We start from the raw sequence: 24,162 nt of genomic DNA, 5'->3' as shown, positions 1-24,162 counted from the left end.
AAATGTTTCGTGTTAGGCTATAAAAATGGATTTGATCAAACAAAAGACCATTCACTGTGTAACAATGAGCATTGGGATTGAAAACAGAGGAAGATCGTCAAAGGTAAACAATTTATTTTATTGCAGTTTGTGATTTTGTTATTTTTAATTAGCCTTCCATTGATTATTAATTGTTACCTCATTAGTCTCGTTCCAAACGTCGTAAAATTATTGGTTATCTGCACAAACCCTAGTTTCCATAATGATTCAGCAATATACAAATTGGCTTAATTATTTATTAACTAACTAAATAATCACAGAAATACATAACAAACAGTAGATATTGGTTACTAACAATGATAGAAAAGTCCCTAGCAGGCTAATCCGATATGACTGCTTGGAAGACAAAAGGAAAGGGGTGGGGACTGGGAAAGACCAATTGGATTCACTACACACAGTCTGGAATTATATTCATTGAAATGCTAATCCTTTGCACGTTAGCGGCCGCTCATTCAAGGATGATTGCAATTTATATATTTACGCCGTATGTTGTCTTCTGTTGGAATATTCAACCCACCTTCCATTACCGAAGTTTGCATCTGCACAGTTCTTCCACTAAATTTATTTTTGGAAATTAAGTAGTCAATGTGTTTTGTTTGTTTGGCATACAGTAGTGGCCAAAAGTTGAGAATGACACATTAATTTTCACAAAGTCTGCTGCCTCAGTTTGTATGATGGCAATTTGCATATACTCCAGAATGTTATGAAGAGTGATCAGATGAATTGCAATTAATTGCAAAGTCCCCCTTTGCCATGCAAATGAACTGAATCCCCCAAAAACATTTCCACTGCATTTTAGCCCTGCCACAAAAGGACCAGCTGACATCATGTCAGTGATTCTCTCGTTAACACAGGTGTGAGTATTGACAAGGACAAGGCTGGATATCACTCTGTCATGCTGATTGAGTTTGAATAACAGACTGGAAGCTTCAAAAGGAGGGTGGTGCTTGGAATCATTGTTCTTCCTCTGTCAACCATGGGTGCCTGCAAGGAAACACATGCCGTCATCATTGCTTTGCAGAAAAAGGGCTTCCCAGGCAAGGATATTGCTGCCAGTAAGATTGCACCTAAATCAACCATTTATCGGATCATCAAGAACTTCAAGGAGAGCGGTTCAATTGTTGTGAAGAAGAATCAACTCCTAAAGTTGATTCAGCTACTGGATTGGGGCACTACCAGTACAGAGCTTGCTCAGAAATGGCAGCAGGCAGGTGTGAGTGCATCTGCACGCACAGTGAGGCGAAGACTTTTGGTGTCAAGAAGGGCAGCAAAGAAGCCACTTCTCTCCAAGAAAAACATCAGGGACAGACTGACATTCTGCAAAAGGTACAGGGATTGTACTGCTGAGGACTGGGGTAAAGTCCTTTTCTTTGATGAATCCCCTTTACGATTGTTTGGGGCATCTGGAAAAAAGCTTGTCTGGAGAAGACAAGGTGAGTGCTACCATCAGTCCTGTGGCATGCCAACAGTAAAGCATCCTGAGACCATTCATGTGTGGGGTTGCTTCTCAGCCAAAGGAGTGGGCTCACTCACAATTTTTTCTAAGAACTCAGCCATGAATAAAGAATGGTACAAACACATCCTCCGAGAGCAACTTCTCCCAACCATCCAGGAACAGTTTGGTGATGAACAATGCCTTTTCCAGCATGATGGAGCACCTTGCCATAAGGCAAAAGTGATAACTAAGTGGCTCGGAACAAAACATCGATATTTTGCGAGAATGGGATGCCATCAGTCAGGATGTGGCCCAGAAGTTAATTGACAGCATGCCAGGGTGGATTGCAGAGGTCTTGAAAAAGAATGTTCAACACTGCAAATATTGACTCTTTGCATCAACTTCATGTAATTGTCAATAAAAGCCTTTGACAATTGTAATTGTAATTATACTTCAGTATTCCATAGTAACATCTGACAAAAATATCTAAAGACACTGAAGCAGCAAACTTTGTGGAAATTAATATTTGTCATTCTCAACTTTTGGCCACGACTGTACATTTTAAAGTGATAGTCAAAGCATTATCCTGTTACTGTGAATTACTTACTTACAAGCTCTTAACCTGTTAGTGATCCCTTTGCGCGCCTATTCCTTTAGCGGGATCGATTTGACAATATCCAGTGAAATTGCAGAGTGCCAAATTCAAACTACAGAAATTTCAAGATTCACGAAAATAAGTGTAATACATCAAAATAAAGCTTAACAACTTGTTTATCCAGCTGCAGTGTCAGATTTCAAGAGGCTTTACAGCGAAAGCAGACCATGCGATTATCTGAGGACAGCGCCCCGCATACAACACATGAAAAATAATTTTCAACCAGGCAGAAATAACATTATTATAATATGCCTTACCTTTGAAGATCTTCTTTTTGCAATCCCAAATGTCTGTGACACAATGACTGGTCGTTTTGTTCGATAAATTCCTTTATATCCCAAAATGCCAATTTGGCACGTTTAATTCAGAAATACACCGGTTCCAACTCGCCCAACATGACTAAGTATCTAAATTACCAGTAAACTTGGTCCAAACACCTAAAATGTAAATAATCGATCAAATTTAAGACAGGATAAACTGTTTCCAATATCAGATAAAAACAATGTGAAGCGTGTTCCAGTTCACACGCACCAAATAGTAGAGTCCACCTGGAGTGACACTTACAAAGAACAGCCATACTACTTAATTTCTCAAAAGAAAAACATTGAACAATTTCTAAAGACTGTTGCTTTCTAGTGGAAGCCATAGGAACCCAACCTTTTGGGTTTCGCCTGCCAAATCAGGTATGTTATACTAAGACATTATTTTAATGGTTTTTGAAAGTTTTTAGTGTTTTCTATCAATCTACCAATTATATGCATATACTAGCTTCTGGGCCTGAGTAACATGCAGTTTACTCTGGGTGCGCTTTTCATCCGGACGTGAAAATACTGCCCCCAATCCCTAAGAAAAGCCAACAGTGCAGTTCAAGAAGAGTTAAGAAAATATTTACCAAATAGACGGAAGTAAAAAGTAACACAATAAGAATAACGATAACGAGGCTATATACAAGGGGTACTGGTACCGAGTCAGTGTGCTGGGGTACAGGTTAGATGAGGTCATTTGTACATGTAAGTAGGGGTAAAGTGACTGCATAGATAATAAACAGTGAGTAGCGGCAGTGTACAAAAGGGAGGGGGGGGCTCAGTCAATGTAAATAGTCCGGTGGCTATTTTATTAATTGCTCAGCAGACTTATGGCTTGGGTCTAGAAGCTGTTGAGGAGCCTTTTGGTCCTAGACTTGGCGCTCTGGTACAGCTTGCCGTGCGGTAGCAGAGAGAACAGTCTATGACTTGGGTGACTGGAGTCTCTGACAATTTTATGGGCTGTCCTCTGACACCGCCTATTATATAGGTCCTGGATGGCAGCAAGCTTGGCCCCAGTGATGTACTGTGCCGTACACATGACCCTTTGTAGTGCCTTACGGTCAGATGCTGAGCAGTTCCCGTACCAGGCGGTGACGTAACAGGTCAGGATGATCTTGATGGTGCAGCTGTAGAACTTATTGAGGATCTGGGGAACCATGCCAAATCTTTTCGGTCTCCTGAGGGGGAATAGGTTTTGTCGTGCCCTCTTCATGACTGTCTTGGTGTTTGGACCATGATGGTTCGTTGGCGATGTGGACACCCAAGGAACTTGAAACTCTCGACCCGCAACACTACAGCCCCGTCAATGTTAATGGAGGCCGTTTCGGCCCGTATACCATTCTTCTTGATTGATGCTATTGGCTCAGTGTGCTGCTGTCGGCATTGTTTTCTACACCATTAACCCATTAGGCTGCTTTGCTCTCCACACCATATCCCTATGCTCTACACAGTACTGTCCTGTCAATGAGCCATCTAAACACAGTCAAATCAAATCAAATTTTATTTGTCACATACACATGGTTAGCAGATGTTAATGCGAGTGTAGCGAAATGCTTGTGCTTCTAGTTCCGAAAATGCAGTAATAACCAACAAGTAATCTAACTAACAATTCCAAAACTACTGTCTTATACACAGTGTAAGGGGATAAAAAATATGTACATAAGGATATATGAATGAGTGATGGTACAGAGCAGCATAGGCAAGATACAGTAGATGGTATCGAGTACAGTATATACATATGAGATGAGTATGTAAACAAAGTGGCATAGTTAAAGTGGCTAGTGATACATGTATTACATAAGGATGCAGTCGATGATAGAGTACAGTATATACGTATGCATATGAGATGAATAATGTAGGGTAAGTAACATTATATAAGGTAGCATTGTTTAAAGTGGCTAGTGATATATTTACATTTCCCATCAATTCCCATTATTAAAGTGGCTGGAGTTGAGTCAGTGTCAGTGTCAGTGTGTTGGCAGCAGCCACTCAATGTTAGTGGTGGCTGTTTAACAGTCTGATGGCCTTGAGATAGAAGCTGTTTTTCAGTCTCTCGGTCCCAGCTTTGATGCACCTGTACTGACCTCGCCTTCTGGATGATAGCGGGGTGAACAGGCAGTGGCTCGGGTGGTTGATGTCCTTGATGATCTTTATGGCCTTCCTGTAACATCGGGTGGTGTAGGTGTCCTGGAGGGCAGGTAGTTTGCCCCCGGTGATGCGTTGTGCAGACCTCACTACCCTCTGGAGAGCCTTACGGTTGAGGGCGGAGCAGTTGCTGTACCAGGCGGTGATACAGCCCGCCAGGATGCTCTCGATTGTGCATCTGTAGAAGTTTGTGAGTGCTTTTGGTGACAAGCCGAATTACTTCAGCCTCCTGAGGTTGAAGAGGCGCTGCTACGCCTTCTTCACGATGCTGTCTGTGTGATTGGACCAATTCAGTTTGTCTGTGATGTGTATGCCGAGGAACTTAACTTGCTACCCTCTCCACTACTGTTCCATCGATGTGGATAGGGGGTGTTCCCTCCGCTGTTTCCTGAAGTCCACAATCATCTCCTTAGTTTTGTTGACGTTGAGTGTGAGGTTATTTTCCTGACACCACACTCCGAGGGCCCTCACCTCCTCCCTGTAGGCCATCTCGTCGTTGTTGGTAATCAAGCCTACCACTGTTGTGTCGTCCGCAAACTTGATGATTGAGTTGGAGGCGTGCGTGGCCACGCAGTCGTGGGTGAACAGGGAGTACAGGAGAGGGCTCAGAACACACCCTTGTGGGGCCCCAGTGTTGAGGATCAGCGGGGAGGAGATGTTGTTGCCTACCCTCACCACCTGGGGACGGCCAGTCAGGAAGTCCAGTACCCAGTTGCACAGGGCGGGGTCGAGACCCAGGGTCTCGAGCTTGATGACGAGCTTGGAGGGTACTATGGTGTTGAATGCCGAGCTGTAGTCGATGAACAGCATTCTCACATTGGTATTCCTCTTGTCCAGATGGGTTAGGGCAGTGTGCAGTGTGGTTGAGATTGCATTGTCTGTGGACCTATTTGGGCGGTAAGCAAATTGGAGTGGGTCTAGGGTGTCAGGTAGGGTGGAGGTGATATGGTCCTTGACTAGTCTCTCAAAGCACTTCATGATGACGGAAGTGAGTGCTACGGGGCGGTAGTCATTTAGCTCAGTTACCTTAGCTTTCTTGGAAACAGGAACAATGGTGGCCCTCTTGAAGCATGTGGGAACAGCAGACTGGTATTGGGATTGATTGAATATGTCCGTAAACACACCGGCCAGCTGGTCTGCGCATGCTCTGAGGGCGCGGCTGGGCATGCCGTCTGGGCCTGCAGCCTTGCGAGGGTTAACACGTTTAAATGTCTTACTCACCTCGGCTGCAGTGAAGGAGAGACCGCATGTTTTCGTTGCAGGCCGTGTCAGTGGCACTGTATTGTCCTCAAAGCGGGCAAAAAGTTATTTAGTCTGCCTGGGAGCAAGACATCCTGGTCCGTGACTGGGCTGGATTTCTTCCTGTAGTCCGTGATTGACTGTAGACCCTGCCACATGCCTCTTGTGTCTGAGCCGTTGAATTGAGATTCTACTTTGTCTCTGTACTGACGCTTAGCTTGTTTGATAGCCTTGCGGAGGGAATAGCTGCACTGTTTGTATTCGGTCATGTTACCAGACACCTTGCCCTGATTAAAAGCAGTGGTTCGCGCTTTCAGTTTCACGCGAATGCTGCCATCAATCCACGGTTTCTGGTTAGGGAATGTTTTAATCGTTGCTATGGGAACGACATCTTCAACGCACATTCTAATGAACTCGCACACAGAATCAGCGTATTCGTCAATATTGTTATCTGACGCAATACGAAACATATCCCAGTCCACGTGATGGAAGCAGTCTTGGAGTGTAGAGTCAGCTTGGTCGGACCAGCGTTGGACAGACCTCAGCGTGGGAGCCTCTTGTTTTAGTTTCTGTCTGTAGGCAGGGATCAACAAAATGGAGTCGTGGTCAGCTTTTCCGAAAGGGGGGCGGGGCAGGGCCTTATATGCGTCGTGGAAGTTAGAGTAACAATGATCCAAGGTCTTTCCACCCCTGGTTGCGCAATCGATATGCTGATAAAATTTAGGGAGTCTTGTTTTCTGATTAGCCTTGTTAAAATCCCCAGCTACAATGAATGCAGCCTCCGGATAAATCGTTTCCAGTTTGCAGAGAGTTAAATAAAGTTCGTTCAGAGCCATCGATGTGTCTGCTTGGGGGATATATACGGCTGTGATTATAATCGAAGAGAATTCTCTTGGTAGATAATGCGGTCTACATTTGATTGTGAGGAATTCTAAATCAGGTGTACAGGAGATTTGAGTTCCTGTATGTTTCTTTCATCACACCATGTCACGTTAGCCATAAGGCATACGCCCCCGCCCCTCTTCTTACCAGAAAGATGTTTGTTTCTGTCGGCGCGATGCGTGGAGAAACCCGCTGGCTGCACCGCCTCGGATAGCGTCTCTCCAGTGAGCCATGTTTCCGTGAAGCAAAGAACGTTAGTCTCTGATGTCCCTCGGGAATGCTACCCTTGCTCGGATTTCATCAACCTTGTTGTCAAGAGACTGGACATTGGCAAGAAGAATGTTAGGGAGTGGTGCACGGTGTGCCCGTCTCCGGAGTCTGACCAGAAGACCGCCTCGTTTCCCTCTTTTTCTGAGTCGTTTTTTTGGGTCGCTGCATGGAATCCACTCTGTTGTCCTGTTTGTAAGGCAGAACACAGGATCCGTGTCGCGAAAAACATATTCTTGGTCGTACTGATGGTGAGTTGACGCTGATCTTATATTCAGTAGTTCTTCTCGACTGTATGTAATGAAACCTAAGATGACCTGGGGTACTAATGTAAAAGTCTGCTGAGCCCGACGCTGTGTCCCCCAAACGCTAATGCTCTGCTTTAGAGACAATGCTACGCTGATCCACACGACCATGGTCAAAGTGAATTTGCCATTCTGTCAACTGAGGGCCTGTTGCTGAATAATAGATGGACACCATGTGTCGGTCCGTACCATCCCTGGTTGAATGCCTGGATATCTTCACTTTCAGTTCTCAGCAGGCTTAGGACTACTCTTCTATGAAAGTGAGTGTGTCATTCGGAGGAGACAGTGACACATGGGGGTTGGATGACAGTCAAAGCACAGTAAAATCACTCAGTATAACTTTCTGAATATTCTCAAACCATGCATGAAGAGGCTGCCTATGTGGTTCACTGGTCTGAGACCAGTGGGAGAACCAGCTGAGATGACCCTCTCCCTCAAACCACTCTTGCCCTCCATTAGAAATCACCCATTTTGACGTATGTTAGTTAATGTTTTTCCATCAATACATTTTTCTGGCTGTAGATTTGCTTTCCTTTAGGCTATTTTTGTTCAGCTGGTTTTGAGGTATTGCAGGGTCACATTTGCAGGATATGTCAAAGCAGTTTTGCCCCTGTTCTCTCAGCAATCCCAAAACCAGAAGCATTTAGCTGCAACACTTTCTCTTTACAGTATCAACAAGGTGGGTCATTTTCTCCAGTTTATAGGCGTGTAATGTTACTGCTGGTATGGTAACACTAGCCCTCTACTACTGACATTGTCATGGCGGAAGCCTGCCTGTCCCTCTCACTCCACTGTCAGAGAGCGCACACACAAACCACTGGGGCATGCTGGGAAAACCAACTGTCTTTCATTTTTCGAATCATCAACGAGTATCAGCTGGCGCAAGCTGGTTTAATATATTAATGCCTTCTGGAGACTCGACAGTGCCAGTAGAATTGTCTTCTCCATGCAGGATGCAGCATAATGCAGACGCCTCAGTGAGCATGATAATTAACCATGTAGTAGTCGTGTTTATTTATAGTTTGCTGTTTGTCGTCACTGCAATGGAGCTTGTCTATCATTGTTTCCTGAACTGTATACCAAAACACTTAAGGATACATAAAAAAATGTATTTGTGTTTGGTTGAGTGGACAGCGGGGTATTATACTGGCTGTCATCAGTGTTAAGGGGGAATGTTTATAATGTAGTTGTTGTTGGCCTGTCCAGTCTGGTGAAAGTCAATGTGCTGCTTTCAGCATGTTACTTAAGGTGGTGGTTAATCCCTCTAATTTCACATAGGTGCCTGAGATTAGACGGTGCAAACTAGCAGTGGTTTGGCAGGACAAACCCTACGTCAGCTCAGACGGGACCACCCACACACACACCATGTTGTGTGTAGGTCTACATGTTTGTACTTGCTCCCACAAGGTATTCTGATATTAACTTTGAAACGGGGACAAGATAGGCTTTGCTGGATCCACTCTATTTTGCATATATTTGAGTTGATAACAGATTTAGCTTGGTCCTCCACTGGTCGTATATTTACCATTCTACTGAGTGTATAGGCCACACTGATTATTTGAACTGAGTCTCATTGTACAGCAGTAGCTCCTATGGAACTGTAGGCTGTGGTGCAAAGCCTCTGATGATCAAACCCCAAACAGACAGATCATGTGGAGGGGAGCTGTCCTTGGCTTAGTGATGTGAGGCAGGCTGGATGACTCCGCCCAGGGCATGGCTCAGCGCAAGCAGCTACAGACAGCATGCTGGAAGAGCACAAGGCTGGCTACCAACAGGCCTCTCTGAGAAGCAGAAGCAGGCTCCTCTAATAGGCCTGACTGTGTTTGTCCTAGTGAGTTCACTGCAGGGTTGAAATGCTTTAGGCCTAGCTGTGTCAGCAGTGAAAATAGACAAGGAAGCAGTTGTCCAGTAGCCTAATGCTCTCAAAGGCTTGATTTAGACCTCACTTGTTGTACAGGCTGCAGGTGCTCTGTAGTGCCTTATCTTCTGCATTCAAATGTACTTCCACCTCCCAGTTTGTATTGATTCTTCCCAGGGCATGCAGGCCCCTCTAAATAATAATCTACAAGATTCAGGAGGACAGACGAGCCTTGTTTCTGTGGTTCAGGGTGAGGTGCTGAAATGCCACTGCAGTACCAAGCCACCTGCACTGGAAAGTGTCTGTGTTTGATGCTTGTGTGTGCGTGTTGCAAAGATAAGAACCAATACGAAGTCAATCTCTTATTCAGATTAGTGAAACTTGGTCCTGGCCCATATCTGTTTCTGCTCTGATCAGAACCTGGAGGTGCTTATTTAGCGTAGTGCATGTTAATGCAGCAGCACAGCAGAGCTCTCAACCAACCCTTCCGAGCATTAGCTCAGCTACTACTAGCCTATAATTCTTAATCACAGACACACATACTACTCACACCTTACAGCATTGTGCTGCTACAACACTGCAGAACCACCAATCCTTCAAAACACCAGCTCTGCATCACTGACATAAATACACTACTATTACCTCTCTTTGAACAATGTGAGATAAGTCTAGCTGAGATACATGCACAGTATGTTAAGTTCCAGACAGTGCTTCTACTGAACCCTGCCCATCTGATGGAATTATTCTTTATGGAGGTAAAGGCCAGCCCCCTTGCTGTGTGTGAAAGGTGTGTAGATGAAAGAGCCCAGTGTTGTACCACACATGGAACAAAGCAAGCCAGCAGTGCCTCCTTGTTCAACAGAAACAAATAGTGGGCACAGCCAGCCACATACACAATCACTAGTGGTTTTGTGCGTCTGAATTAGCAGGTGAGAGAGATGGAGAGACCAACATAAGGGCCCTTTTGGAGCCTTGCCAGTTGCCCCGTGTCAGTACAATGTTCTTCTAATAGCCGAATGATGGAATCTCGCATTCTTCACTGTCTCCAGTCAGTGCTGCTGCTCCAATACCTCCAGTCTGTCTCGGCTCTACTGCTGACTCACCCAATGCTATTTTGAGCCGTCCTTTATCACAGCTCCCTCTGACTGAACACACAATTCACAACTTATCTTCCCAGCTAACTTTGCCACCCCCACTGTTTATCCAGGGTCATGGAGTGTGTTTGAGTGTGTGTGTGTGATTCTGCTCACAGTCAGCCTCTCAGCAGCTAAGATTCATTCATTGAGGCTGAGCAGAGAGCCTGGAGGAGGCTGACTGTCTGACTGGGCTGATTCAGTCGCTGACATTTGTGAAGGTCAAAGCTCATTTGGCTTAAGGGGGAACCAGTGTCACGAAGTGAACATTTGTCGCAACGTATTTAGCCATTTTCATGTTTATTGTATTCCGTTCTTGTTAAATTGGCTGACATTGCAGCTGATTTCATTGGTGACCTGTGCTACCCAGTCACAGGTCAGTGCAGAAATGTAAGCATCCTCTGCATTCTTTCTTACTCTCTCCCTCCACAGGAGGCTTTGCCATTGTGTTCCTGGTCCGGACCAACCAGGGGGTGCGCTGTGCTCTGAAGAGGATGTACGTCAACAACGAGCACGACCTGCAGGTCTGCGAGCTGGAGATCCAGGTCATGGTGAGAACAGGCTCTGGGCTGGAGCCCTGCTTAGTCTGTCACTCAGTCCAACGTAGAATGCACACCTAGCTCATAGCTATATGGTGAGGCTCTTAGACAAAGGGAGCTAAGGATTGTGTGAGGTCACTGACTTGTTGGAAACCACAGGATCACTGTGCTTCTGCTATAGTGAAGCGGATGTAGAACCATAGAGTAACATTACACAAATCAAAGAAGAGGGTTGTTTTTATTCTGGAAGAGGTGATATGGGAGTGTGTCAATTGCTGACTATGGAATGGGAGGGTTGACAAGAGTAACTTAAACATATACAGAGAGGAGATGGAGGGAAGACCAGGAGGGTGGGTAGTAATAGTTTCATTCTTAGTCCAGTTGGAGCCTGCTGCTGAATATGTTGAATTGGCATTCATGCAGCTAAACTCTCCCGCCCCCTTGGGCCTCCATTGCCTAACTGGAGGCCATGCTGTAAGATAACTAGCCCCTGCAGCCACACCCTGGGGGGCATAATTGGTACAGGATGGCTATCATTATTACTTCCAGCCTTTTGGCAGATCCTCATAGGCAGTAATCTAGAGCAGAACAGTACACTCAGTCAGTCCAAAAAACAAACAAAGATCACCATTGTTATGGCAGCCTGTTTGAACTTGAAAGCCAACCAGAGATGTATGAGGTTCTTTATATTCTCTAAAATATTAACCAATTGTGTGTGTTCAGAGGGACCTCGTGGGCCACAGGAACATTGTGGGTTTCCTGGACTCCAGTATAACTGCAGTGGGAGCAGGAGATGTCTGGGAGGTCCTCATCCTCATGGACTTCTGTCGTGGTAATTCTGCTCCTCTTTCCTTCTCAAGCGCTTTAGTGGTTTCATTAGTGCACAAACCTCCGACCTATTTTTTTTCCAAACCTCATAGTTATTTTTTTCCAAACCCATTGTAAGTCCTTCCTGGTTTGTTACAGGTGGTCAGGTGGTGAACCTGATGAATCAGCGTCTGCAGACAGGCTTCACTGAGCCAGAGGTGCTGCAGATCTTCTGTGACACCTGTGAGGCCGTGGCCCGACTCCACCAGTGCAAGACTCCAATCATCCATCGAGACCTCAAGGCACAAGCACTTGTCTTCACACACACACCCTCAGTCTGCACTTTACTTACACTTTAATGGCCTCATTGGCATTATCATGGCCTTTTTAATCTGTTTTTCTTTAATACATGTCCTAGCTGCATATGTGTGTCAGCATGAGAAGTGAGACATGACGTGTATAAATATGTTAAACGCTATTCAAAGATCGTCTCAGGAGTCATCTGTGTGTCTATTTTCTTTGCAGGTGGAGAATATCCTGCTCCATGACCGGGGACACTATGTGTTGTGTGACTTTGGCAGTGCCACCAACCGCTTCCAGAACCCTCAGACAGAGGGCATTCCACTGGTGGAGGAGGAAATCAAGAAGTGAGTGATTCTGAAGAGCTTCACCTCAACTAGAATACTGAACTCATGAGAGGTTTGATAGTTTTAGTCTAGTGAACCAACAAGTACAACAGGTTGGGATGTTGTGAGTTTAACTGTGCCAAGTGAGCCCTGTTGAGGACATTTATCTGTGATTGAAGTCTTTCCAAAAATTGGTGTGCTCCTTTCCTTTGTGAGGTACACTACTCTGTCATACCGAGCCCCAGAGATGATCAACCTCTATAATGGCACGGTCATCACAACAAAGGCAGACATCTGGGTGAGTTGGCATGCTGCTATATCACCATGAGAGATGATTACTGGTAGGGCGTTCACTCACTGCTCTAGAATGTGTGGAGAAATGGGGCAATTCAAGAGGGTACTGCAAAATGCATGTAAAAGTACAGTTTTCTTTCCCTATGTCTTCTTAAATCACATAATTAATCATTAGATTGTTCTCTAAAAAAGGATAACCTTAATATACTTTCACTTGACAGTGTTGATGAAATAAGAACATTAATTTGCTGTGACCGTTGCCAGTTTAGACCTCGCCGCTTTTGGTTGTATCTCTTCCATACAGTATTTCGCATTATGTGGTGGTACCATTTTGGAGGACTTTCCACGGGTTGGACCAATCAAAATCAACTTGATACCCTTGTCATTTTCATCTTCAGATCCTTGGCTTTCATTGGCTATATTGGGGATCAATCTACTTTGGGGGGAGGGACTTTTCTGTGCCAATTTTAAAGGGATAGACTCAGAAATACACAATGAAAACAGGAACAGATTGTCTTTGTGGAGCGTGGATAATGAAATTCAGTCTGTTAGCTTTGTATATAAATATACAGTACCAGTAAAAAGTTTTACTATTTTCTACATTGTAGAATAATAGTGAAGACATCAAAACTATGAAATAACACAAGGAATCATGTAGTCCAACCCGTTAAACAAATCAAAATATATTTTAGATTCTTCATAGTAGACACCCTTTGCCTTGATGACAGCTTTGCACACTCTTGGCGTTCTCTCAACCAGCTTCACCTGGAATGCTTTTCCAACAGTCTTGAACGATTTCCCACATATGCTAAGCATTTGTTGGTTGCTTTTCCTTTACTCTGCGGTCAAACTTATCCCAAACCATCTCAATTGGGTTGAGGACAGGTGATTGTGAAGGCCAGGTAATTGTGGAGGCCAGGTCATCTGATGCAGCACTCTGTCACTCTCCTTCTTGGCCAAATAGCCCTTACACAGCCTGGAGGTGTATTGTGTTTTTGAAAAACAAATGATAGTCCCACTAAGCGCAAACCAGATGGGATGGCGTATCGCTGAAGAATGCTGTGGTAGCCATGCTGGTTGTATGCCTTGAATTCTAAATAAATCACAGACAGTGTCACCAGCAAAGCACCATCACACCACCTCCTCGCTTCACGGTGGGAACCACACATGTGGATATAATCCGTTCACCTACTCTGCATCACAAAGACACGGCGGTTGGATCCAAACATCTCAAATTTGGACTCATCAGACTAAAGGAAAGATTTCCACTGCTCTAATGTTCATTGCTCGTGTTTCTTGGCCCAAGCAAGTCTCTTCTTATTGGTGTCCTTTAGTAGTAGTTTGTTGGCAGCAATTTGACCATCAAGGCCTAATTCACACAGTCTCCTCTGAACAGTTGATGTTGAGAAGTCTGCTACTTGAACTCTGTGAAGCATTTATTTGGGCTGCAATCTGAGGTGCAGTTAACTCTAATGAACTTATCCTCTGCAGCAAAGGTAACACTGGGTCTTCCTTTCCTGTGGCCGTCCTCATGAGAGCCAGTTTCATCATAGCGCTTGATGGTTTTTGCGACTGGACTTGAAGAAACTTTCAAAGTACTTAATGTTCTGGATTGACTGACATTCATGTCTTAAAGTAATGATGAACTGTTGTTTCTCTTTGCTTATTTGAGCTGTTCTTGACATAATATGGACTTGGTCTTTTAGACCTATTTGTTATCTTCTATATACCACCCCTACCTTGTCACAACACAAATGATTGTCTCAAACACATTAAGAAGGAAATAAAGTCCAAAAGTGAACATTTAACAAGGCTCACCTGTTAATTCAAATGCATTCCAGGTGACTACCTCATGAAGCTGGTTGAGAGAATGCCAAGAGTGTGCAAAGCTGTCATCAAGGCAAAGGGTGGCTGCTTTGAAGAAGCTCAAATATAAAATATATTTTGATTTGTTTATCACTTTTTTTCCTATGTGTTATTTCATAGTTTTGATGTCTTCACTAAGATTCTACAATGTAGAAAATAGTTAAATAAATAACTTGAATGAGTAGGTGTGTCCAAATGACAAGAGACATGGGGTTTGGACAATTTGTTTTTCAGATGCAATTCTCTATCGAATGGACATATTTGTATAAATCTTCAATTAATGAATATTTTTATGGTTGAACACCCTACACTACACAGTTGGCTTGATGCCAAGTTAATACAAGGTGTGCTGATGCTCACTGTGCTGTGGTTCTGCAGGCTATGGGATGCCTGCTGTATAAGCTGTGCTACTTCACCCTGCCGTTTGGGGAGAGCCAGGTGGCCATCTGTGATGGCAGCTTCACTATTCCAGACAACTCCCGCTACTCCCCGGACATGCACTGCCTCATCAGTGAGTAGCCATCCTCCCCATCACCTTATACTCACTGGTCCATGTGTGTGTGAGCGAGTCTAGGCTCTGCCCTTGTTTTCTGTCTCTTTATTTTCTCTGTGCCATTTCTCTCTTACACAGTCCCAAGTATTTTAGTCCAGTGAGTGACATGTATTCGTATCATCATTACCAACCATATGTTTTCTTCCATTCATCAGGATACATGCTGGAGCCTGACCCTGAGAAGAGACCAGATATCTACCAAGTGTCCCACTTCTCCTTCAGGCTTGCTGGGATAGAATGCCCCATCCGGAACGTACATGTAAGTCACCTCACCATCAGTAATGACAATTGTACTAGAAAATCTCCCTGGAGACAAAGGTTACAACCAAATATTTCAAAAGGTCGTAAAGTTAAAAGGTCCTCTACATTATCTGAATTGTTATCTTGCCCGTTCCTAATGTCAGGTGTAAATACATCATTGAAAGTAAGAGATATGTAAGGCACTGTACTAGAAGTTATTTATTTTTAAATCTAAGAAGCTTTCACATTTTATTAAGATGTTTTATTAATGTCATATCGTTTTGGAAAGCAACATAAGTGTAGTGTAAAATGCCAGACGATGGGGGAGCAGGGAGCTTTGTGATTGTTGCCAGTTGGCTGCCCTCCATCCCCTAGGCCCCTTTGCTATGCATTGATGGTGCAATGTCAGCACTCAATCATCTGACACAGCACATTTCAGACCACATTCCCAGAGAGGCATCAAAGTGGACATTCAAAGCTGATTCATGAAATCTGTTACTGATCATTGAATTGCTGCAATCATGTGTCATGCAGAAGTTTATAATGATAAAGGGTCCTTGTTCCTGCTCTGTGACCGAAGGAAAACTTTTAAACTAGAAATGTGAGTGGAGCTTATTGATTTTAGTTGGGTAGGTTATCTAAGCATAGTACTCTAACTCTTTTCACCTTCTCAGAACTCCCCTATTCTTACAAAACTCCCCGAACCAATCAGAGCCAGCGAAGCTGTGGCCAAAAAAAGTCAATCCAAAGCCAGGTGAGTGAAGAGCATGAGTATCTGGGCTTTTTTTTTATAGTTAAATATGTCAAGCTCCAGCAATGATAACCTGCCTTTCCTTTCCCCCTCCAAGGCTCACAGACCCTGTCCCCACAATGGAGACCTCCATCGCACCCCGTTCACGCCCCAAAGCTGGAGGGACCCAGCCCATAGGCATCCTGCCCATCCAGCCAGCCCTCACCCCACGCAAGAGACCCAACGTGGCTGCAGGAGGGCCCCAGCCCATAGGTACGCATACAGTACACCACCCTCTATACCACCTCTGCTTCTCAAAGCTTGAACCGTAAGGATCTGATGATGTGTGAGCTGAGGCCTGCTAGCAGTGAAAGTCTCTTATCCTGTAACAAAGCACTCACCAAGATGGGCATCCTGCATTGAAATGTCCCACATCTTTGGCTGACATAACATGGCCTTGTAATCCCAGTGGTTCAATTTATTTGTCCAGCAGGATAAGGTTTGAATTAATGAGCCCTTGGTGACATTCATAGTCTATCTGTCCATATGCTTGTATGGAGACCGATAGGAGCTTCAAGCTTGTCTGTTTCAGTCCCATTGTTATGAAGTCATCCTTACACTTGAGCTCCACTACGTATTGCTTTGCCATCAGCGTCGGTTCAATGTGATGTATTACCTACTACACAGGGCCACGCTTTGAGAGCGGAGAGGAGCAGAGGGGAAGGGCATCTTATTCTATTTTCCCCTACTATACCATGTTCATTGATTATGCATATGTACAATATCTTTGGTCCAGGTTTTTTTTGCAAATACTCATTCAATTGTTGCTAGTGGGGTTGTACTGAATGATCCTTTAATTTTACAAGTTGCTTTTGTTTACACTGTGAACATAGTCATTCTAGCTAGTTAGAGTTTCTACTAGCTAGTATCTTCTTGACGTCATAAATCTGGATAAAAGCCTCTGCTAAATGACTAAAATGTCAAATAAGCAGTGGTGTATAGTCAAGGCCATATACAACCACAATCAACTTTATTTCAATTCACAAGATAGAATGAACACGTGCATCAGAGAATTGAACCACAGCGATTCTTGAGCTTGGACGCTGCCATTGGATGTGACGCAACGCGAGCGCGACATCGGCAGTATAGCAGCTTTCATTGATTTCAAAAGAACCATTCCCTCAATGGCTGATGGCAATGCCAGCTGCCCAATGGCTGTAGTTTAGCAGGGCTGTTACAAGACGACCATCTTCACTGTATTACAGGTGTTTTATCCGCTGCCCAGCCTGCTGCTGCTGTCCAATCGGTTCAGCAGGCACCTGCTGCACAGGCCACATCCCCACTGGCCCAGACCACCACTTCGCAACCCATGGCCACGCCCCAGCACCAGCAGGGTCTCTTCATGAAGCAGCAGGCAGCAGCCTTTTTCAGCCCGCATCAGCAAGTCAACCAGGTGGGCATATCTCATATCAGTCTGCTGAAGGCACTATATATTACATTGTGTTGACAATCTTGTTGCCATTTGCCAATAAGTCATTTCACAATATTCCATTCACTTTCTCTAAATTGTATTAGTTGAAGACTCCTTGGTCATAAACATGGTCCCCTGTATGCTCATGCTGTGTATGTAAGGACGCCATTGTTTGTTTTGTATCCATTTATTGTCTTCCAACTTGTTTCTATACAGAGTGCACTTTTATCAGGACCTCTGAATAACCTTGCAGTTTTGAATTAAATTGAATCAAATGGAATAACTTTGACTTTGCAGAAACTCTCCTCTGATCTGTTAAACCAGTTCACCACATGTAAATTACAAATTTCATGAAAAATACAGGGCTAAGAAGGATATTTACATGTGGCGAACTGGTTTGCACTTCTCAGAGCAATAACTCATCCCAAACTTGGCCAAATGAGACAGTAGGAAGAGGTTTTCCTGAGCACTGGTTGTGTTTTTCCCACTATCCTGTCCCTAAGCAGCATCAGCTGGTGCAGACCCTCTACAAACGGCAGCAGCCTCCCATGCCGGCCCCCCAGAGCTCTGTGGCTGTGCAGCCCAAAGCTAATCCTGTTGCTCCTCTGCAGCCACCAGCCGGCCCTGTGCCCCCCTCCCCCCAAACAGCAGCTCCCCCTCAGCCTGCAGCCACAGGACCTGCTGCACCTGATTCCGGCTCTGACTGTGACTCTGAGCCCACGGTAACCTCCCTCCCCTCTGGCAGCCTGCTGCTCTTTGGGACAGGGGGGCTAACGGGCCCTGTCCTTCTGTCTGGGGCCTTTGAATCTAGCTAATCACCTAACACAGTCTTTGTATACATTCTACATTTGAATTGATCCATGTCAAAACATTTAGAAATACTTGCTCTTGGATTTGTCCTGTATCCTGTAAACATCAGGGCTGCAATAAGGTGCAAACAAACAATGTAAAGACTGTCATCTTTTAATATTTTTAGTAGTTTTTTCTAACATCAGAGACAGATTTCATGCTTTGCATCGTGTTCAAAGATATCCAACCAAAAAGATGAGATTTAGAAGCTGTCTGGCTGCTTTTCCTTTCACTATGGTTAATGTCTAAGGCTGTCATGAAACATCTCTGTCCCTGGAACCTGTCACCACTCAGTTCTGTCTCTTGATTCCTGTGTTTTGTTATTTATTGTTCTGAATCTTCTAAATCCAATCTCTCAACAACAACAAATATAATCAATAACTGATCATCCTCAAGACCCTACATTGGCGCTTTGCCACTAATCAACCATGTCTTTTCACTAACCAGTAGAAGTTGTTTCAATGTGGTTTTGCAATTGTTCTGTATTTTGGGATGCAATGAAATAATATCCTCTCTTAGAGAATGGCTAATCAACCTGTATATCACCTGTAATTTTCTTCCTTCTCTCCCTGATTTTCATATTCCGTGTGGTATTTTTCCTAATCTTCATGAGTCTTTCCTCCCCAGCCTCTGGCATCTGGCCATGGGCTCCACAAGGTTGGCTCCCTGACGCCCCCCTCCTCCCCAAAGATGGGCCCCCGGGGTGGCCACAGGCGCATACTGAGCGATGTCACCCACAGTGCTGTGTTTGGGGTCCCAGTCAGCAGGTCCACCCAGCTACTGCAGGCGGCTGCAGCCGAGGCCAGCCTCAACAAGTCCAAGTAAGCTGAATTAACTAATCTCAATGAACTAACAATCAACTGTCCAATTATTCTACTGACACAGAGTGAGATTCAGGCCAAAGAATATACAACAGGCAACTGTATAAACATCCCCTTTATAGCCCAGTTTAACACAGGAATAAACTGTCTATTCAATCTACAATTAACTCAATAGACTTTTAATTCACCCATATTTGCTTACATGCTCTTATTTGCACAGACTCATTTGTACATAAGATAAATGAGATGGACCTTTTGTGTTTCCGTATGTGTGTTATAGGTCAGCCAGCACCACCCCCTCTGGCTCCCCCTGCTCCTCCCAGCAGTGTGTGAACCAGCCAGTTGAGGGCGGTGCCCAGACAGCTCCCTTTGCACCGTCTGGCAGCTGGAACCCGTTTGGTGACGACAACTTCTCCAAGCTCACTGCTGAGGAGCTACTCAACAAGGATTTTACCAAGCTGGTCGAGAGTAAGACCACAATGCCCAATCTGCGAATACACATCTGCAAGTGCAATGGATAGGTGGTAGATAGAAAAAAGCATCACGTCTGTTCATTTCCCTAATTGTGTATGTCTTTATGACAGCTACAACAGGGGAGAGGGCCAGCCTCTCCACAGAGAACCTCATTCCAGGTCTGCAGCCTGTCTCTGCTGCTGGTGCTACAGGCAAGGCTTTCCCAGGTAAGGCTGTCCATGTTTTCAACAGCTTCCCTCCCTCTCTGTGTCATACCTACGTTATTATCCCTCCCTCCATCTCTACATATTTCCCATGAGGTGTCCTCATGTGTTTTTAGGTGTTGGCTTCATCTCTAAATCTTTAAGACAAATGTTTTCTCAATTGTTCCTCATTTACAATGTATTAATATTGGTTTGTGTAGTTGTTGGTCGACCCTCTATTTCTGAAACTGTCCGCCGCCATTGTCGAAACCCCTATTGCCAGCCTGTTCAACCTCTTCTTCGTATCATCTGAGATCCCAAGGATTGGAAAGCTGCCGCGGTCATCCCCCTCTTCAAAGGGGGAGACACCCTGGACCCAAACTAATACAGACCGATATCCATCCATCCTGCCCTGCCTATCTAAGGTCTTCAAAAGCCAAGTCAACAAACAGATCACTGACCATCTCAAATCCCACCGTACCTTCTCCACTGTGCACCTCCGAGCCAGTCACGGGTGCACCTCAACCATGCTCAAGGTACTAAACGATATCATAACCGCCATCGAGAAAAGACAGTACTGTGCAGCCGTCTTCATCGACCTGGCCAAGGCTTTCGACTCTGTCAATCACCATATTCTTCTCGGCAGACTCAGTAGCCTCGGTTTTTCTAATAACTGCCTTGCCTGGTTCACCAACTACTTTGCAGACAGAGTACAGTGTGTCAAATCCGAGGGCATGTTGTCCGGTCCTCTGGCAGTCTCTATGAGGGTACCACAGGGTTCAATTCTCGGGCCGACTCTTTTCTCTGTATATATCAAGGATGTCGCTCTTGCTGCGGGCGATTCCCTGATCACCTCAACGCAGACGACACCATTCTGTATACTTCTGGCCCTTCCTTGGACACTGTGCTATCTAACCTCCAAACGAGCTTCAATGCCATACAACACTCCTTCCGTGGCCTCCAACTGCTCTTAAACGCTAGTAAAAACCAAATGCATGCTTTTCAACCGTTCGCTGCCTGCACCCACACACCCAACTAGCATCACCACCCTGGATGGTTCCGACCTGGAATATATGGACATCTATAAGTACCTAGGTGTCTGGCTAGACTGCAAACTCTCCTTCCAGACTCATCTCAAACATCTCCAATCCAAATTAAACCGAGAGTCGGCTTTCTATTTCGCAACAAACCCTCCTTCACTCACGCCACCAAACTTACCCTAGTAAAACTGACTATCCTACCGATCCTCGACTTCGGCGATGTCATCTACAAAATAGCTTCCAATGCTCTACTCAGAAAACTGGATGCAGTTTATCACAGTGCCATCCGTTTTGTTACTAAAGCACCTTATACCACCCACCACTGCGACCTGTATGCTGTAGTCGGCTGGCCCTCGCTACATATTCGTCGCCAGACCCACTGGCTCCAGGTCTTCTACAAGTCCATGCTAGGTAAAGCTCCGCCTTATCTCAGTTCACTGGTCACAATGGCAACACCCACCCGTAGCACGCGCTCCGGCAGGTGTATCTCACTGATCATCCCTAAAGCCAAAACCTCATTTGGCCGCCTTTCCTTCCAGTTCTCTGCTGCCTGTGACTGGAACGAATTGTAAAAATCGCTGAAGTTGGAGACTTATTTCCCTCACCAACTTTAAACATCTGCTATCTGAGCAGCTAACCGATCGCTGCAACTGTACATAGTCCATCGGTATATAGCCCACCCAATTTACCTACCTCATCCCCATACTGTTTTTATTTTATTTAATTTTCTGCTCTTTTGCACACCAGTATCTCTACCTGCACATGTTCATCTGATCATTTATCACTCTAGTGTTAATCTGCTAAATTGTAATTATCCACTCCTATGGCCTATTTATTGCCTACCTCATGCCTTTTGCACACAATGTATATAGATTATTTGATTTATTTATTCTACTATGTTATTGACCTGTTTATTGTTTACTCCATGTGTAACTCTGTCTGTTCACACTGCTATGCTTTATCTTGGCCAGGTCGCAGTTGCAAATGAGAACTAGTTCTCAACTAGCCTACCTGGTTAAATAAAGGTTAAATAAAAATAAATATATCGGTCCTAGAGACATCCAACTGTCCTGTGTTCTAGAAAGCCCTTCTAGACAATCAGAAACTAGTGTTCAATAATGTTGTTTGTGTTATCCTCAGCTCTGTTGTCCTCAATGACATCTTGTTGACTTCAATTAGATCAATAACTGTTAAAAAGAATATATTAAAAAAAACATCCATCCTCCCCCTATTCTCCTGATAGCTCTCATTCTTTCTCTCTTTCTCCCTGTGTGATGTTAAGCTGAGAGATCTGCTGACATCCTGAGTTTGAATGCAGGCTCAGAGATGTTGAGTGGCCCGGACCCCTTTAACACACACTCCCTCTCTGACACCCCAGGTAACGCCCTTTCCCAGCATGCAACATTGTTGTGGAATGAAGTGGCAGGTTCCAGTTGTCTGTCTTTTTCAATTCTTGCACATAGACGTTCCTGAGACACTCATGTTGGTGGTATTGTATACACTATATGGCCTAAAGTATGGAAACCTGCTCGTCGAACATCTCAATACAAAATAATAAGAATTTGTTCCCCCTCTTTGCTGCTATAACATCCTCCACTCTTCTGGGAAGGCTTTCCATTAGAGGTTGGAACATTGCTGCTATAACATCCTCCACTCTTCTGGGAAGGCTTTCCATTAGATGTTGGAACATTTTTGCGGGGACTTGCTTCCATTCAGCCATGAGCATAAGTGAGGTCATGCACTGATGTTAGGCAATTATGCCTGACTCGCAGTCAGTTTTCTAATTCATCCCAAAGGTGTTCGCTGGAGTTGAGGTCAGGGCTCTATGCAGGCCAGTCGACAAACCGTTTATGTATAGACCTCGCTTTGTGCATGGGGACATTTGTCATGCTGAAACAGTAAAAGGCCTTCCCCGAACTACTGCCACAAAGTTGGAAGCACAGAATTGTCTAGAATGTTTGTCTGTGGAGATTGCATGGCTGTGTGCTTGATTTTGTACACCTGTCAGCAACTGAAATAGCCGAATCACTATTTTCGAGGGATATCCATATACTTTTGACCATGTAGTGTATGTCCTATAGCTCATGTCCTTTTAAAGCCATTGTTTATATAATGACTCTGAGATTACATGGCTTTGCTCTGTCATGCTATTGTTCCTGTCCTGTTAGCGCAGTAAACGCACTCATTGATTCCCTTTCAGCTCCTATGAATAGAGACTGGATCGCCTCACACTTGTGGACCCGTGCCTCTAACTGCACTGTTGCCTGCTTACCAGAAGGACACATTCTACTTTGTTAATTGGATTGCTGTACTGTAGCCTACCTCTGGAGGTGCCGGCTTCAGAATGCCCTTGTCACTGAGAAAAGTGGGAAAGTTTCCCATCACATCTGAGCTCTTCCTTCAGTTGGTAGTTGACTGTTTTTCCAAATGGCACAGGAGTCATACACTGTCTTAGCTCAGTCTGGTCTGTGCAAAGGCCCACAGAGTGGCTCCAGTGACAGTCAGTCAGTGGGGACTGAGGGGATAAAAGGCAGCCTGTGGCTGTTACATAAGCAGGGTGTGGTTAATCTTCTCTGTCCTCTCCCCACTCAGACATTCTTCTACACAGTGTTCTCTATCCATCAGTGCCCTAAGGAAGAGTCAACAGGAACTGCATCACTGCTTTTGTAACCTTTTATTTATTTGACTAGACAATTCAGTTAAGAACAAATTCTAATTTACAATGACTGCCTACATCGGCCAAACCCGGACGACGCTGGGCCAATTGTGCGCCGCCCTATGGGACTCCCAATAATACAGCCTGGATTCAAACCAGGGTGTCTGTAGTGACGCCTCTAGCACTGAGATGCAGTGTCTTAGACCCCTGCGCCACTCGGAAGCCCAAATGTCTCTGTTGGGAGAGCACTGCACAGTGTCTGCAGAAGTTCACATAACCACAGGCCAGATGTAAGGACCTCCAAGCCTGTTGCGCCACAGCATATTTCAGAAGGGATGGTCCTATTGTCTAGTTATTCAATTTTCATAATATGTCATTCTTAAAGGGGATTAGAAAGAGAATCTGTTTCCTCACAGATCAGTGCATGCTGCTGTCTTATGGTGCCAAATGAGGAGTACACCAGAGCCATACATCTAAATATGGCTCTGGAATGCACAGCTGTTGTGTCATAGCAGTTTGTTAGCATTGACCTATGACCTTTATCCCTTAGTGAAGGGGGCAAATGGGCAGCTGTGCTGTGTCATGTTCTGAGCCCACACCCCCTGCCCAAGGTCCTCTGTCCCCCCCATAGCAGCCAGTCACCTGTAAGTATGTATGGAGAGGAGGTTTTGACCCAGAAGATACTCCCACACGCATGCACCTGGTTTGCACTCAGGCTGTTTGGATGTACTAACCTGCTGGAGAGGCACAT

At 44.8% G+C, this 24,162-nt stretch overlaps 1 protein-coding gene across 20 annotated transcripts in view; it reads left to right on the top strand.

Moving 5' to 3' along the window:
* LOC112248473 (AP2-associated protein kinase 1-like) overlaps positions 1-24,162 on the top strand; it is a 43,293-nt gene that overhangs the window by 5,098 nt on the left and 14,033 nt on the right. For 14 of the 20 annotated variants that reach the window (XR_006083217.1, XR_006083216.1, XM_042320570.1 and 11 more), the window contains exons 2-16: positions 10,696-10,814; positions 11,526-11,634; positions 11,769-11,911; positions 12,135-12,256; positions 12,452-12,533; positions 14,774-14,906; positions 15,104-15,207; positions 15,863-15,942; positions 16,037-16,191; positions 17,184-17,371; positions 17,896-18,111; positions 18,866-19,059; positions 19,340-19,527; positions 19,644-19,739; positions 22,038-22,133. Coding sequence is in view for 18 of the 20 variants with exons in the window: in XM_042320570.1 (XP_042176504.1) it covers positions 10,696-10,814; positions 11,526-11,634; positions 11,769-11,911; positions 12,135-12,256; positions 12,452-12,533; positions 14,774-14,906; positions 15,104-15,207; positions 15,863-15,942; positions 16,037-16,191; positions 17,184-17,371; positions 17,896-18,111; positions 18,866-19,059; positions 19,340-19,527; positions 19,644-19,739; positions 22,038-22,133 (2,025 nt within the window). In the remaining 2 variants the exon portion in view is untranslated. The remainder of the gene's footprint in view (positions 1-10,695; positions 10,815-11,525; positions 11,635-11,768; positions 11,912-12,134; positions 12,257-12,451; positions 12,534-14,773; positions 14,907-15,103; positions 15,208-15,862; positions 15,943-16,036; positions 16,192-17,183; positions 17,372-17,895; positions 18,112-18,865; positions 19,060-19,339; positions 19,528-19,643; positions 19,740-22,037; positions 22,134-24,162) is intronic. The other 6 variants (XM_042320574.1, XM_042320572.1, XM_042320569.1 and 3 more) reach the window with 2 other exon arrangements.

Source organism: Oncorhynchus tshawytscha, linkage group LG04 (assembly GCF_018296145.1).
Source record: "Oncorhynchus tshawytscha isolate Ot180627B linkage group LG04, Otsh_v2.0, whole genome shotgun sequence".
Taxonomy (NCBI): Eukaryota; Metazoa; Chordata; class Actinopteri; order Salmoniformes; family Salmonidae; genus Oncorhynchus; species Oncorhynchus tshawytscha.
Note: the sequence above shows the minus strand (reverse complement) of the source record. Positions and strands in the feature narration are given on the sequence as shown.